The following is a 17623-nucleotide window of genomic DNA, read 5'->3' on the forward strand; positions in this document are numbered from 1 at the left end:
AATTTAGAAACCAAATAAAATAAAATGATTTTTTAAGGGAGAATTTAGAAACCAAATAAAAAAAAAAAATAGGCTTTCTATGGCCCAGTGCCCACTATTTGAAAGAGAGAGATGGCACACCCAGGAGTCAAGACTGGCACACAAGCAGAAAGGGCAATATTAATCTCCCACTGATTTTTTTTTTTTTCAGGGAGACTTTAGAAACAAAATAAAACAAAAAAAAAAAATAGGCTTTCTATGGCCCACTATTTGAGAGAGAGAGATGGCACACCCAGGAGTCAAGACTGGCACACAAGCAGAAAGGGCAATATTAATCTCCCACTGATTTTTTTTTTTTTTTTTTTTTTTTCAGGGAGACTTTAGAAATGAAATAAAATGATTTTTTCAGGAAGAATTTAGAAACCAAATAAAAAAAAAAATAGGCTTTCTATGGCCCAGTGCCCACTATTTGAAAGAGAGAGATGGCACACCCAGGAGTCAGGAGTGGCACACAAGCAGAAAGGGCAATATTAATCTCCCACTGATTTCTTTTTGATTTTTTCAGGGAGAATTTAGAAACACAATAAAAAAAGAAAAAATAGGCTTTCTATGGCCCAGTGCCCACTATTTGAAAGACAGAGCTGGCACACCCAGGAGTCAGGAGTGGCACACAAGCAGAAAGGGCAATATTCATCTCCCACTGATTTCTTTTTGATTTTTTCAGGGAGAATTTAGAAACACAATAAAAAAAAAAATAGGCTTTCTATGGCCCAGTGCCCACTATTTGAAAGACAGAGATGGCACACCCAGGAGTCAGGAGTGGCACACAAGCAGAAAGGGCAATATTAATCTCCCACTGATTTCTTTTTGATTTTTTCAGGGAGAATTTAGAAACACAATAAAAAAAATAGGCTTTCTATGGCCCAGTGCCCACTATTTGAAAGACAGAGATGGCACACCCAGGAGTCAAGAGTGGCACACAAGCAGAAAGGGCAATATTAATCTCCCACTGATTTTTTGTTATTTTTTCTGGGAGTATTTAGAAACCCAATAAAAAAAAAAATTAATAGGCTTTCTATGGCCCACTATTTGAGAGAGAGATGGCACACTCAGGACTGGCACAGAAGCCCAAAGGCCAATATTAATCTCCCACTGTATTTTTTTTATCAGGGAGAACTTATAAACCCCACAAAAAAAACAGAAAAATGAAAAGGCTTTCTATGGCCCACTATGTGAGAGAGATGGCACACACAGGGATGGCACTCTAGCAGAAATGCCAATCTTAATCTCCCACAAAAAAAAAAAAAAAACAGGGACTGTCCTACAATTACTATCTCCCTGCAGTAATCTCAGCCAGGTATGGCAGGCAGCAATAAGGAGTGGACTGATGCACAAATGAAATAAAAAGTGTGGACAAACAAACAAGATAGCTGTGCAGAAAGGAAAGAACAACAGGATTTGTGCTTTGAAAAAAGCAGTTGGTTTGCACAGTGGCGTACACACAGCAGTGCAGCTATCAGGGAGCCTTCTAGGGCAGCCCAATGAGCTACAGCGCTGAGGAAAAAAAATGTAGCTTCCACTGTCCCTACAAACAAAAGGTGGTGTTGGACAGTGGAAATCGCTTCAGCACAAGCGGTTTGGTGGTTAATGGACCCTGCCTAACGCTATCCCTGCTTCTGACGAAGCGGCAGCAACCTCTCCCTAGGCTCAGATTAGCAGCAGTAAGATGGCGGTCAGCGGGAACGCCCCTTTATAGCCCCTGTGACGCCGCAGACAGCAATCCAATCACTGCAATGCCCTTCTCTAAGATGGTGGGGACCAGGACCTATGTCATCACGCTGCCCACACTCTGCGTCCACCTTCATTGGCTGAGAAATGGCGCTTTTCGCGTCATTGAAACACGACTTTGGCGCGAAAGTCGCGTACCACATGGCCGACCCCACACAGGGGTCGGATCGGGTTTCATGAAACCCGACTTTGCCAAAAGTCGGCGACTTTTAAAAATGAACGATCCGTTTCGCTCAACCCTAGTTACAAGCCCATTACAAGATGAATCGGACATGGAGTGCACTGATGCACAGCCACAGCTAGATTATTATGTTGTTCCATTGACTCAGATCACTACATTGCCCTTGCAGTGTACTGAGCCAGAATCTGACCCTGATGAGACTATGGTGCCCCGTCACGAACGCAATAGCACCTTACACGGTGACACAGAGGAAGGTGCACATGAAATTGAAGAGGAGGTGATAGATGACCCAGTTGTTGATCCGCAACAGCCATCTACATCGCAACAGCTTTCATCTGGCAGGCCCGTATCTGGCCAAAAATGTTTGTCAAAACCAAAAACAGTTTTAGGACAGCGTGGCCATCCGGTGAAAGTAGCACAGCGTGCAATGCCTGAAAAGGTAATCCATAGTAGGAAGAGTGCAGTGTGGGCATTTTTTAAAAAGATCCGAATGATCAGTGCAAAGTTATCTGTAAGAAGTGCTCAAAGACCTTTAGCAGAGGGAAAAATCTCCTAAATTTAAATACAACAAGCCTGGACTAACTACCAAACGTCCAGTACCGTTGGTGCACCTGCTCAGAATGAAGGTAGTCAGCAATGCTACATTGCTTCCCTCACAGTAAGCTCACCGGTTAGGACACCACCAGCAGCAAATGTGGAGGTATCGTCGCAAGGCGAAAGCAGTCAGGGAATCACAAGGTTCTTGGTAGGAAACACTGTAGGTAGGCCAACATCAAGAATACCATCACCAACCCTCTCTCAATCTGCCATGTCCACCACCACCCCCACTAGTTCCACCATATGCAGCTCTCCAGTCCAGCTCACCCTACAAGAGACTCTCGTTAGGAAAAGAAAGTGCTCATCCCAGAGGCGTAGCTAGAGCTTTTGCCGCCCGGGGCTGTTCCCGAGTTTGGCGCCCCCCCGGCTCAATACACACAAAGGTTACCAAAAATAGTCAGGCCAACACGCACAGAAACAAAACTCCTTATTGTTTAACTGGCGACATGCACGCTGTTTAACTGGCGAAGCCGGCGACATGCACGCTGGGACTGACGTCAGCTGCCAGCCTCAGATTGGCTGGCGGCTGTTAACTATTGACGTGCCGACGCGGGCCCGCACGTCAATAGCGTTAAAGGGAACCGGTCACCCCATTTTTTCAAGATGAGATAAAAATAGCGTTAAATAGGGGCAGAGCTGTGCTTTACATTAGTGTATTTTTTGTGCCTTTATTCCCCACCTATGCTGTCGAAATACCTTTGTAGAGTCGCCGTTTTGGGCTGTCACTCATGCTGGTCTGGTCATATGGGGGTGCTGACATTGCTGTTTCTCCCCCAGATCTTGCTCATCTTTCCGTTGGTGGCGTAGTGGTTTGCGCATGCCCAACAGCCGAATCCACTGCGCAGCTGAAGAAAAAGAGCGCGATCTGCGCTATACAACGGATTATCGCTGGCGGCGGCCATCTTCTGGAGGCTGCACGTGCGCAGATTGTAGTGCTCGGCTTCCCAGGGCTTCAGGAAAATGGCCTTGGGATGCCGCGCGTGCGCAGATGGAGATCGCGGCGGCCATTTTCCTGAAGCCGAGATGAGAACTCACTGACTCATCCTGTCATCTGCGTACACAGGGTTTGAACACCCACATTGCTAGACTAATCTCGTTAGAGATGATGCCCTACTGGTTGGTTGAAAGCGAAGCTTTCAAAGCCCTGATGACCTACGCAGTACCACGCTATGACCTACCCAGTTGACACTTCTTTGCGAGAAAAGCCATCCAGCCCAGCCCTCCACCAGCATGTCAAAGACCGCATTGTCCATGGAAAGAAAGGTGCACCTCACAACAGATGCATGGACCAGTAGGCATGGCCAGGGACGTTACGTGTCCATCATGGCGCACTGGGTTAATGTGGTGGATGCAGGGTCCACAGGGGACGGCCATACTGGGACAGTTCTGCCTAGCCCACGATCTAGGAAACAGTTGGCTGTAGGCGTTCGCCACCCCTCTTCCTCCTCCTCCAGAAGTGAAAGCTCGTCCACAGAGCGCAGTCACACAACCACTCCATCCGCAGCTGCCAGTGTTGCACACGAGGTGTCCCATTATGGAACAGCTAGTGGTAAGCGTCAGCAGGCTGTGCTACAAATGAAGTGCTTGGGCGACATGCAGCCTCAATAGTAAAAAGATCTAATGTTAAAAATAATAAGAAAAAAAAAATCGTTATATACTCACCGTCTGTCGACACTCCGGTGACCGGTCCATGCATTGCGGTCTCGCGAAATGATGACGTGGCGGTCTCGCGAGACCACTATGTCATCATCTCGCAAGATCTCAATACACCGTGCGACCAATCAGCGACATTGCCGCGGGATTTAAATCCCGCTTCGCTGATTGATAGCACCCAGCCGGCGCGCACGACCAATCAGCGACATTGGCGTGGGATTTAAATCCCGCTTCGCTGATTGGTCTCGCCTAGCCGACCTTGGCGTGGGATTTAAATTCTGCTTCGCTGATTGGTAGCGTCCAGCCGGCGCGCGCGACCAATCAGCGACATTGGCGCGGGATTTAAATCCTGCTTCGCTGATTGGTCTCGCCTAGCCGGCGCGACCAATCAGCGACATTGGCACAGGATTTAAATCTCGCTTTGCTGATTGCTCGCTCCCAGCCGGCGTGACCAATCAGCGACATTGGCGCGGGATGTAAATCCCACTTTGCTGATTGGTTGCGCCCAGCCGACATTGGCGTGGGATTTAAATCCCGCTTCGCTGATTCGTAGCGCCCAGCTGGCACGACCAATCAGCGACATTGCCGCGGGATTTAAATCCCACTTCGCTGATTGGTAGCGCCCAGCTGACATTGGCATGGGATTTAAATCCCGCTTCGCTGATTCGTAGCGCCCAGCTGGCGTGACCAATCAGCGACATTGCCGCGGTGTTTAAATCCCACTTTGCTGATTGCTCGCTCCCAGCCGGCGCGACCAATCAGCGACATTGCCGCGGGATTTAAATTCCGCTTTGCTGATTGGTCTCACCCAGCCGACATTGGCGTGGGATTAAAATCCCGCTTCACTGATTCATAGCGCACAGCTGGCGCGACCAATCAGCGACATTGCCGCGGGGTTTAAATCCCCCTTCGCTGATTGCTCGCTCCCAGCCGGCGTGACCAATCAGCGACATTGGTGCGGGATTTAAATCCCACTTCGCTGATTGGTAGTGCCTAGCCGACCTTGGCATGGGATTTAAATCCCACTTCGCTGATTGATAGCGCCCAGCCGACATTAGCGTGGGATTTAAATCCCGCTTCGCTGATTCGTAGCACCCAGCTGGCGCGACCAATCAGCAACATTGCCGCGGGGTTTAAATCCCACTTTGCTGATTGCTCGCTCCCAGCTGGCGCGACCAATCAGCGACATTGGTACGGGATTTAAATCCCGCTTCGCTGATTGCTTGCTCCCAGCTGGCGCGACCAATCAGCGACATTGGCGCGGGATTTAAATCCCACTTCGCTGATTAGTAGCGCCCAGCTGACATTAGCATGGGATTTAAATCCCGCTTCGCTGATTCGTAGCGCCCAGCTGGCGCGACCAATCAGCGACATTGCCGTGGGGTTTAAATCCCGCTCTGCTGATTGCTCGCTCCCAGCCGGCGCGACCAATCAGCGCCATTGCCGCGGGATTTAAATCCCGCTTCGCTGATTGCTCGCTCCCAGCCAGCGTGACCAATCAGCGACATTGGCGCGGGATTTAAATCCCGCTTTGCGCATTGGTCTCACCCAGCCGACATTGGCGTGGGATTTAAATCCCGCTTCGCTGATTGCTCGCTCCCAGCCAGCGCAACCAATCAGTGACATTGGCGCGGGATTTAAATCCCGCTTCCCTGATTGGTCACACCGGCTGGGCACGACCAATCAGCGACATTGGCACGGGATTTAAATCCCGCTTTGCTGATTGGTCTCGCCCAGCCGACATTGGCGTGGGATTTAAATCCCGCTTCGCTGATTCGTAGCGCCCAGCCGGCACGACCAATCAGCGACATTGGCGCAGGATTTAAATCCCACTTCGCTGATTGGTAGCGCCCAGCCGACATTAGCGTGGGATTTAAATCCCGCTTCGCTGATTCGTAGCACCCAGCTGGCGCTACCAATCAGCAACATTGGTACAGGATTTAAATCCCACTTCGCTGATTGCTCGCTCCCAGCTAGCGCGACCAATCAGCGACATTGGCGTGGGATTTAAATCCCACTTCGCTGATTAGTAGCACCCAGCTGACATTGGCATGGGATTTAAATCCCGCTTCGCTGATTCGTAGCGCTCAGCTGGCGCAACCAATCAGCGACATTGCCGTGGGGTTTAAATCCCGCTTTGCCGATTGCTCGCTCCCAGCCGGCGCGACCAATCAGCGCCATTGCCGCGGGATTTAAATCCCGCTTCCCTGATTGGTCGTGCCCAGCCGGCGCGACCAATCAGCGACATTGGCACGGGATTTAAATCCCACTTTGCTGATTGGTCTCGCCCAGCCGACATTGGCGTGGGATTTAAATCCCGCTTCGCTGATTCGTAGCGCCCAGCTGGCGCGACCAATCAGCGACATTGCATCAGCGACATTGCCACAGGGTTTAAATCCCGCTTCTCTGATTGGTCTCGCCCAGCCGACATTGGATGGGATTTAAATCCTGCTTCGCTGATTCGTAGCGCCCAGCTGGCGCGACCAATCAGCGACATTGCCGCGGGGTTTAAATCCCGCTTTGCTGATTGCTCGCTTCCAGCCAGCGCAACCAATCAGCGACATTGGCACAGGATTTAAATCCTGCTTCGCTGATTGCTTGCACCCAGACGGCGCGCCCAATCAGCGACATTGGCGTGGGATTTAAATCCCGCTTCGCAGATTGGTCGCCCCCAGCCGGCGCGCGTGACCAATCAGCGACATTGCCGCGGGATTTAAATCCCACTTCGCTGATTGGTAGCGCCCAGTTGGTGCACGTGACCAATCGGCGACATTGGTGCAGGATTTAAATCCCGCTTCGCTGATAGGTCGCGCCTAGCCGACATTGGCGTGGGATTTAAATCCTGCTTCGCTGATTGGTAGTGCCCAGCCGGCGCGACCAATTAGCGACATTGGCGTGGGATTTAAATCCTGCTTTGTTGATTGGTCTCGCCCAGCCAACATTGGCGTGGGATTTAAATCCCGCTTTGCTGATTGGTAGCGCCCAGCCGGCGCGACCAATCAGCGACATTGCAGCAGGGTTTAAATCCCGCTTCACTGATTGCTCGCTCCCAGCCGGCGTGACCAATCAGCGACATTGGTGCGGGATTTAAATCCCGCTTCCCTGATTGGTTGCGCCAGCTGGGCACGACCAATCAGCGACATTGCCGCGGGATTTAAATCCCGCTTCACTGATTGGTCGTGCGCACCGGCTGGGCGTGACCAATCAGCGACATTGCCGCGGGATTTAAATCCCGCTTCGCTGATTGGTAGCGCCCAGCCGGCGCACGTGACCAATCAGCGACATTGCTGCGGGACTTTTTACTATTGAGGCTGCCTATGCAGCCTCAATAGTAAACAGATGCAATGTTTAAAATAATAAAAAAACAAAAAACCTGCTATTCTCACCTTCCGTAGTCCGACGATGCGCTCGCACCAGCCGCCATCTGCCGTTCCCAGAGATGTATTGCGACATTACCCAGAAGACTTAGCGGTCTCGCGAGACTGCTAAGTCATCTGGGTAATTTCGTAATGCACCCTGGGAACGGAAGATGGCGGCAGCCACGCTTCTCGGCACAGCTTCACTGGATCTCAGGGGGTGAGTATACAACTATTTGTTATTTTAATTTGTTTTTTTTAACAGGGATATGGTGCCCACACTGCTAAATACTGCGTTATACACCGCGTGGCTGCTAAATACTACATGGGCAGTGTTATATACTCCATGGGCTGTGTGATATACTGCGTGGGCTGTGCTATATACTACGTGCCCTGTGTTATATACTGCGTGGCCTGTGGTATATACTATGTCGCCTGTGTTATATACTGCGTGGGCGGTGTTATATACTGCGTGGGTTGTGTTATATAGTACGTGGGCTGTGTTATATAGTACGTGGGCTGTTATATACTGCGTGGGCTGTGCTATATACTATGTGGGCTGTGATACAGTAAATACTCCGTGGGCTGTGTGATATACTGCGTGGGCTGTGTTATATACTACGTGGCCTGTGTTATATACTGCGTTGCTGCTATATACTGTGTGGGCTGTTATATAGTATGTGGGCTGTGTTATATACTGTGTGGGCTGTTATATAGTATGTGGGCTGTGTTATATACTCCGTGGGCTGTGTGATATACTGCGTGGCCTGTGTTATATACTGTGTGGCTGCTATATACTGCGTGGGCTGTGTTATATAGTACATGGCCTGTGTTATATAATGTTTGGGCTGTGTTATATACTGCGTGGCCTGTACTGTGTGGCCTGTATTAACGCATCGGGTATCCTACAATATGTATGTATGTATGTATATAGCAGCCACATAGTATATAGCACAGGCCACGTAATATTTGCTATATACTACGTGGCTTGTGCTATATACTATGTGGCTGCTATATACATACATACATATTCTAGAATACCCGATGCGTTAGAATCGGGCCACCATCTAGTGATTATATAAACTAGGTGCTATGACTATAATACTCAACACATTTTTATTTTTTCAAGATCCTCTTTTGTATTATCAGAAGTCTATTGCATCTATTGATAGAAGTGTTCTTTCAAAATGATCATAATGTGGGAAAAAAAGAAACCGTGATAGTTGACAACATTGATGGTTTCTTTGAAGGAAATTGAAAACTTGAGAGTCCAGTGGTAGGCTAACATTCTCAAAGTTTATTGAAATAGTGAATAAAAGTAACGTGTGTAAGCTATCTGAGAACATCACTTTACTGTCAATGCTTCCATTCACTGTTTGTTGATTCGAATAGTTATATTTCACAATTCTGGGTCCAGATCCCTTCTGATTCATTACTACCAGTTAAAAAAATTGTTATAAAATCTAGAACATTCAAGATGTTTGATCTAGGTATTTGATTGGCTTTTTTTTTTTAAAGGAACCAAGACCTTTGTACTCTGGAAGATGCAAATTCTATGCAAGTGGATCAGGACTTGCTTATGATGCGCAACAGACAGAAGTAAGATCATATTTAAAACTGTTATAATAAACTTGCATTCCTAGTAATATCTCTAGTTTTCTTGAATTGCTTATGGTGGTGAAGTGGAACACTAAGGGGATTATGGGTTAATACTAAATATCAAAGGTTACAATCCTAGTGATTTAGGTTAGTAAAGGCAAGGAGAACAAACTGCAGGTGAAGACAGGCCACTGCCTAGAGCCTCATGTATCTATAAGGCTATGTGCCCACGTTGCGGATTCGTGTACAGATTTTTCCACGCAGATTTTGAAAAATCCACAGGTAAAATGCACTGTGTTTTACCTGTGGATTTCCAACGGTTTTTGTGCTGATTTCACCTGCATTTTTACACCTGCGGATTCCTATTGAGGAGCAGGTGTAAAACGCTGCAGAATCGGCACAAAGAATGGATATGCTGCAGAAAATAAACCACAGCTTTTCCGCACTGTATTTTCCGCATCATGTGCAGTGCGGATTTTGTTTTCCATGGGTTTACATACTACTGTAAACCGGATGGAAAACTGCTGCGAATCTGCAGCGTCCAATCCGCTGCGGATCCACAGGCAAATCCGCAACGTGTGCCCATAGCCTAAAGGTGAAGGGGAACAAAAAAGAATTTCACCTTTTCTTTCATGCCTTCTAAGCACTATAAAAGCAGTTATTTCAGATGTGCGTCTGTACTGGCGCTTCCTCTGCAATAAAGAACAGAGCCCATCACTTTACATAGCTTTATCCAGGTTATTAGGTGCTTTCCCAGAGTGACATGGGAAGGGTCCAGCCTATGACCAGTGAAGAGCATGGTTGTAGGCTGTGGACCATGTGGGCAGATCTTTATTTGGTGCTTTGTTGTCATATTCATACTTATGGGTGTAAATGACAGGTCACTGAACCTACGGTGACCTGCTTGCTATTTTAAATACTGCACTTGCGCAGTTCATATGGTAACCTTTGTAAAAAAAAAAAAAAATTAACTAAAACAAAATGACATTGGTGGCCGCACATGTGCAGTAGCTTCTATTGCTTGCCGATGACGGCGCTTGCGCAGTAGCATCTATCGGGAAGTGATAGATGCTACTGTGCATGCGCCGCCAGTGCCATTTTGCTGTACTTTTTTTTTTTTAACCAAAGACCACAATATGAACTGTGGAAGCGCAATATTCAAAATAGAAGGCAAGTCAGTGAAGGTTCAGTGACCTGTCATTTAAGGATGAATATGAGAACAGAGCACCAAATAAATGCTTTTTTAAATAGTCCATAATTCTGGGCTAATAACATATTCACTTCTATCATTGTGTGGCTGATTCTCACAAGTAGCAATGTTCATGCAATTGAATGGGCACCCTAAACATCTGTGCTACAAACCAGCTACTCTGATTGTCAAAGCTCATGCTTGTGTAGTGTAGCACGGGGTGGTAGCCGCGGACGAGGCACTCGTCTTCTCCTGTTATGCTTTGGCATGCTACATGAGTGGGTCCTGGCTGGGTGTTCATGCTGTGAGGGCCTTGCGCCCGTGCAGACTGCCGGTATTCCATCGTGTTGGCCAACCAGGACAATAGGTTTCCGTGTTCAATAAAGGAGCCTTCCGTTTTAAAACCGTCTTTACTGAACGGTAACTTTGTAAGGGTCATCTACAAGGGGTAGCGGGTACAAAGTCTTATAGACATTTCTTTACAGGAAAGATATATATCTTGGCACCGTGTTAGCCAGTAGATAGAAAAATATTTAGAATTGAGAGTCCTCAGTGGTTGATACCTTTTCATGGATAACTGAAAAGATGGTAACAAATTGCAAGCTTTCGAGACTACATACATCTCTTCATCAGGCAAAGACTAAAACAAATTCTGAAGAATCACATATTTATGCACAACATAGTATAGAAAAATAAAAAAGAGGGGAAAGAAAAAACCATGGATAAGCCAGGTGACATGAAGCAGAATTACCATGGCTGATAAACAGTTAAGGTACCTTCACACATAACGATATCGTTAAGGATATCGTTGCAACGTCACGCTTTTTGTGACGTAGCAATGATCCCGCTAATGATGTCATTATGTGTGACAGCGACCAACGATCATGCCCCTGCTGGGAGATCGTTGGTCGTGGGGAATGATCAGGACCTTTTTTTGGTCGCTGATCACCCGCTGTCATCACTGGATCGGCATGTGTGACGCCGATCCAGCGATGTGTTCACTTGTAACCAGAGTAAATATCGAGTTACTAAGCGCAGGGCCGTGCTTAGTAACCCGATATTTACCCTGGTTACCATTGTAAAAGTAAAAACCGCTGTGCTCTGCTTTACGGCCGGCACTGACAGTCAGTGGAGGGAAGCTCTCGGCAGCAGCACGTGCATTAGCAGCGCTCCTGCCGAAAGCAGTTTTAACCCTGTGGACGCCGGGGGACGTGACAGACATCAGAATGTGAGTATGTATTGTTTTTTTTTTTTACTTTTACAATGGTAACCAGGGTAAATATCGGGTTACTAAGCGCGGCCCTGCACTTAGTAACCCAATGTTTACCCTGGTTACCCGGCAGACAAGATACCAACTTGTTTAGTTCCTTGTAATAGTCCTGTGTAGGATCCGACTCCAATTTTTTGTAGTAGCGTGTGTCCATAAGTTGTCTGATTGCTTCCCTCATATAGTCTGATGTGTTCATCATCATGACTATTGCACCTCCCTTGTCAGCAGGTTTGATGATGATTTCTTTGTTGGTTTTCTGAGACTGTATGGCCTTTCTCTCCTGGGCACTGATGTTGGATGCATGTCTCTTGTTAGTATCTATGATGGTAGATTTTATCAAATGTCTGAAGGAGTCTATATAGATATCCAAATGAGGGTTGCATCCAGGTGGAGGTGTCCAGTCTGACCTCTTCTTTGTTGTTAGGATCCCTTTTCCTTCAGTCCAGGTGGGTTCTGAATCTTCTGTATCATTGAAATATTCCCTCAGACGCAGTCTCCTGAAAAAATGTTCCATATCACTGCAGAGTTCAGTTTTATCCAGGGCCTTAGTAGGACAAAATGAGAGTCCTCTGGAAAGCACAGCCAGTTCCACTTTGTTGGGTTTATAGTCTGAGAGATTAATGACAGTTATTTGTGCCTGGAATGGAGTGGTTGTCCAAGTTGTCAGGTTTTGGCTTTGTTTTGTATCTGTTTGCATAGAGTCCTGAATTGAGGCGCAATCTGTGCAGTTTCTTTTCCTTGTTATGAATTAGATGGGTCCGTAGTTTGTTATAATATTGTTGTAATTTTTGCTCTGTGTCTTCTGTTAGTGATTTCCTAAGGGTTTCAAATTGCCCTTGGACTTTACTCTTTATGCTGTAGAAGACATGCAAAAGATGATTCCTTAATCTCTCAGAAGTCATGTGACACAGGTTCTGTGCATAATGGGTATTGTAGTTATGAAGAATTGGGTTTGTAATCCAGAGTCCTTTGGGAATTAGATTCTCCTTTTTGCTTTTAGATAGGAAAAAAATGTCGCTGTCCATTTGTGCACGTTTCTTCAGAAGTGGTTTTAGTTCCATAAAGAAGCGGTACATTCTGGTATCCTCCATTTTGATACAGGAAATAAATATATCTTGGTACCGTGTTAGCCAGTAGATAGAAAAATATTTAGAATTGAGAGTCCTCGGTGGTTGATACCTAAACAGTTACGTCCATAAATATTGGGCCAGCTCTTAGATAAGGATTGTTTTATTGTCCTGTGATTAGGGTCCCTGTTGTGATGACCCCTCATAGTCTGGGGGTCTGTATGTGGGGAAGACAGGGCAGAAACTGAGAACAAGGATGAACTCTCACCGCCATACAGTAAGAGAAAAAAGAATGGATATACCTGTGGCAATACATTTCTGTCTCCCAAATCATAACATTATGGACATGAAATTACTTGTGCTTAAAGGTAACTTCAAATCGCAGAAAGACAGAAGAGTTTGGGAATATAAACTGATGATGACCTTTGACACTCTCACTGACGGAATGAATGTGTCGCATGGATTTATGTCTTTTTACATCAACTAAGGAACTTGCCCCTCAGACTATGAGGGGTCATCACAACAGAGACCCTAATCACAGGACAATAAAACAATCCTTATCTAAGAGCTGGCCCAATATTTATGGACGTAACTGTTTATCACCCATGGTAATTCTGCTTCATGTCACCTGGCTTATCCATGGTTTTTTCTTTCCCCTCTTTTTTATTTTTCTATACTATGTTGTGCATAAATATGTGATTCTTCAGAATTTGTTTTAGTCTTTGCCTGATGAAGAGACGTATGTAGTTTCGAAAGCTTGCAATTTGTTACCATCTTTTCAGTTAGCCATTAAAAGGTATCAACCACTGAGGACTCTCAATTCTAGACATTTCTTTCACATTGTAAATAATTTTCACATACACCTTATCCTTCCACTGTAGTCTACCTCCAGGGCCAGTAAAGCACACTGTTTTGCCCTACTTCATCATAGTCTAACTTGTCACCATTTTCCTGTTCAGCAAGGCTATCTACCTGTTAAGCGGTCCTGCGCTCCATTTCTTCCACTACTGGCACCCTGATCTACCGCTTGAGACCCTCACTAATTCCACAAACTCAGTCCTGTTTAGGTCCGTTGCTTTAACATAGTAACATAGTTAGCAAGGCCAAAAAAAGACATTTGTCCATCCAGTTCAGCCTATATTCTGTCAGGATAAATCCCCAGATCTATGTCCTTCTAAAGAACCTAATAACTAGTGTTGAGCGATACTGTCCGATACTTGAAAGTATCGGTATCGGATAGTATCGGCCGATACCCGAAAAATATCGGATATCGCCGATACCGATATCCGATACCAATACAAGTCAATGGGACATCAAGTATCGGAAGGTATTCTCATGGTTCCCAGGGTCTGAAGGAGAGGAAACTCTCCTTCAGGCCCTGGGATCCATAGGGATGTGTAAAATAAAGAATTAAAATAAAAAATATTGATATATTTACCTCTCCGGCGGCCCCTGAACTCAGCGCGGGTAACCGGCAGGCTTCTTTGTTCAAAATCAGCACTTTTAGGACCTGAGAATCACGTCCCGGCTTCTGATTGGTCGCGGGCCGCCCATGTGACCGCCACGCGACCAATCACAAGCCGCGACGTCACCGCAAGCTATTAGCGCGCTCATTTTTGAAAAATGAGCGCGTTAATGACTTTCAAAGACGTAGCGGCTTGTGATTGGTCGCGTGGCCGCGACCAATCACAAGCCGCGACGTCACCGCAAGCTATTAACGCGCTCATTTTTAAAAATGAGCGCGTTAATGGCTTTCAAAGACGTAGCGGCTTGTGATTGGTCGCGTGGCCGCCGGAGAGGTAAATATATCAATATTTTTTATTTTAATTCTTTATTTTACACATCTCTATGTATCCGATACCGATACCCGATACCACAAAAGTATCGGATCTCGGTATCGGAATTCCGATACCGCAAGTATCGGCCGATACCCGATACTTGCGGTATCGGAATGCTCAACACTACTAATAACTGTAAGATACAATATTGCTAAGCTCCAGGAAGACATCCAGGCCTCTCTTGAACCCCTCGACTGAGTTCGCCATCACCACCTCCTCACGCAAGGAATGCCAGATTCTCACTGCCCTAACAGTAAAGAATCCTCTTCTATGTTGGTGGAGAAACATTCTCCCCACCAGACACTGAGAATGCCCCCTTGTGACCGTCACCTTCATTGGTATAAACAGATCCTCTGAGAGATATTTGAATTGTCCCCTTATATACTTATACATGGCTATTAGATCGCCCCTTAGTCAACTTTTTCTAGACTAAATAATCCTAATTTTGCTAATCTCTCTGGATATTGTAGTTCCCCCATCCCCTTTATTAATTTTGTTGCCCTCCTTTGTACTCGCTCTAGTTCCATTATATCCTTCCTGAGCATCGGTGCCCAAAACTGTACACTGTACTCCATGTGCGGTCTAACCAGAGATTTGTACAGAGGCAGTATAATGCTCTCATCATGTATATCCAGACCTCTTTTAATGCACCTCATGATCCTGTTGGCACTGGCTGCTCCAGGTAAGTTTATCATTAACTAGGATCCCCAAGTCCTTCTCCATGTCAGATTTACCCAGTGGTTTCCCGTTCAGTGTGTAATGGTGATATTGATTCCTTCTTCCCATATGTATAACCTTACATTTATCATTGTTAAACCGCATCTGCCACCTTTCGGCCCAAGTTTTCATCTTATCCAGATCCATCTGTAGCAGAATACTATCTTCTCTTGTATTGACTGCTTTGCATAGTTTTATATCATCTGCAAATATAAATATTTTACTGTGTAAAACCTTCTACCAGATTGTTAATAAATATGTTGAAGAGAATAGGTCCCAACACCGATCCCTGCGGTACCCCACCAGTCACAGCGACCTAGTTAGAGAATATACCATTTATAACCACCCTCTGCTTTCTATCACTAAGCCAGTTACTTACCCATTTACACACATTTTCCCCTTGACCAGCATTCTCATTTTGTGTACCAACCTCTTGTGTGGCACGGTATAAAACGCTTTGGAAAAATCAAGATATACCACATCCAATGACTCACCTTGGTCCAGTGTATAGCTTACCTCTCCATAAAAACTGATTAGATTGGTTTGACAGGAGCGATCTCATAAACCCATGCTGATATGGAGTTAAACAGTTATTCTCATCGAGATAATCCAGAATAACATCCCTCAGAAACCCGTCAAATATTTTACCAACAATAGAGGTTAGACTTCCTGGCCTATAATTTCCAGGTTCACTTTTAGAGCACTTTTGAATATTGGTACTACATTTGCTATGCTCCAGACCTGTGGAACAGACCCCGTCGATATAGAATCCCTAAATATAAGTAAGGTGGAAGTTCTCCCTATCTCTTCTGTCACTCTAATGTCATGATACTCCCTTGTCCCTTAGTCTCCTCTGCTGTACTTCACCCACAACGGCTGCACTGCTCACAAACACTTCCTACTTGAACTCGAACTTGTCCCTATCTGCCTAATTACATGAAGTGGTGTGTTCCCCTAATGCTAAGCACCTCCGACTATGGGCTAGTCCCGAACATTATAATAATAATAATAATAATAATAATTTTATTTATATAGCGCCAACATATTCCGCAGCGCTTTACAAATTATAGAGGGGACTTGTACAGACAATAGACATTACAGCATAACAGAAATACAGTTCAAAACAGATACCAGGAGGAGTGAGGGCCCTGCTCGCAAGCTTACAAACTATGGGGAAAAGGGGAGACACGAGAGGTGGATGGTAACAATTGCTTTAGTTATTCGGACCAGCTATAGTGTAAGGCTCAGGTGTTCATGTAAAGCTGCATGAACCAGTTACCTGCCTAAGTATGTAGCAGTACAGACACAGAGGGCTAATACTGCATAAAGTGTATGAGAACATGATGCGAGGAACCTTTTTTTTTTTTTTTTTTTTTATTATAAATAGGCCACACAGGGATCGTTAGGTTAATGCATTGAGGCGGTAGGCCAGTCTGAACAAATGAGTTTTTAGGGCACGCTTAAAACTGTGGGGATTGGGGATTAATCGTATTAACCTAGGTAGTGCATTCCAAAGAATCGGCGCAGCACGTGTAAAGTCTTGGAGACGGGAGTGGGAGGTTCTGATTATTGAGGATGCTAACCTGAGGTCATTAGCGGAGCGGAGGGCACGGGTAGGGTGGTAGACTGATACCAGGGAGGAGATGTAGGGTGGTGCTGAGCCATGGAGTGCTTTGTGGATGAGGGTAGTAGTTTTGTACTGGATTCTGGAGTGGATGGGTAGCCAGTGTAATGACTGGCACAGGGTAGAGGCATCGGTGTAACGGTTGGTGAGGAATATGATCCTGGCTGCAGCATTCAGGACAGATTGGAGCGGGGAGAGTTTTGCAAGAGGAAGACCGATTAGTAGAGAGTTACAATAGTCCAGACGAGAATGAATAAGTGAAACAGTCAGAGTTTTTGCAGAGTCGAAATTAAGAAAAGGGCGAATTCTAGAAATGTTTTTGAGATGCAGGTAAGATTAACTCTACCCTAATGTCATCATTACCTAACTACAGTCACCTATCCTACCTAGCTTGCAAAGTGAAAGTAAAGTGATGGTGCTCCAGTTACACACACAGTGAACAGAAACTTTTTTTTTTATAATTTTTTAAACAGTGCATTTTTGGCAATATAACACTATGGCTAGAGACTGGAACCCATGTACTATTAAAAAGTAGAAAATTGTAGTTGTTGCAATATATACAATAATAAGCATCATTCCAACAGCCGGAGATGGGATTAATTCCGGCTCTGCTCCAGCCATCTCCTACAAGTGATTCACAGGTCTCTCCTTTATGCTGTCTGCAGTTTGAGTAGCACGAATCACCTGAAAGGTTTCCTTTGAGGTAATTGTATAGTTGTAGGGTCTTCGTATGTTGCTATTTTGTTGAGAATAGTCATCTAACTA

General features: G+C 45.7%; 1 protein-coding gene across 1 annotated transcript in view; it reads left to right on the forward strand.

Moving 5' to 3' along the window:
• Positions 1-17623, forward strand: part of TMEM255B (transmembrane protein 255B) — a 176717-nt gene that overhangs the window by 96068 nt on the left and 63026 nt on the right. The window contains exon 5 of the mRNA XM_069760180.1: positions 9073-9153. Within this exon, the coding sequence (XP_069616281.1) occupies positions 9073-9153 (81 nt within the window). The remainder of the gene's footprint in view (positions 1-9072; positions 9154-17623) is intronic.

Source organism: Ranitomeya imitator, chromosome 3 (genome assembly GCF_032444005.1).
Source record: "Ranitomeya imitator isolate aRanImi1 chromosome 3, aRanImi1.pri, whole genome shotgun sequence".
In the NCBI taxonomy this organism is placed as follows: Eukaryota; Metazoa; Chordata; class Amphibia; order Anura; family Dendrobatidae; genus Ranitomeya; species Ranitomeya imitator.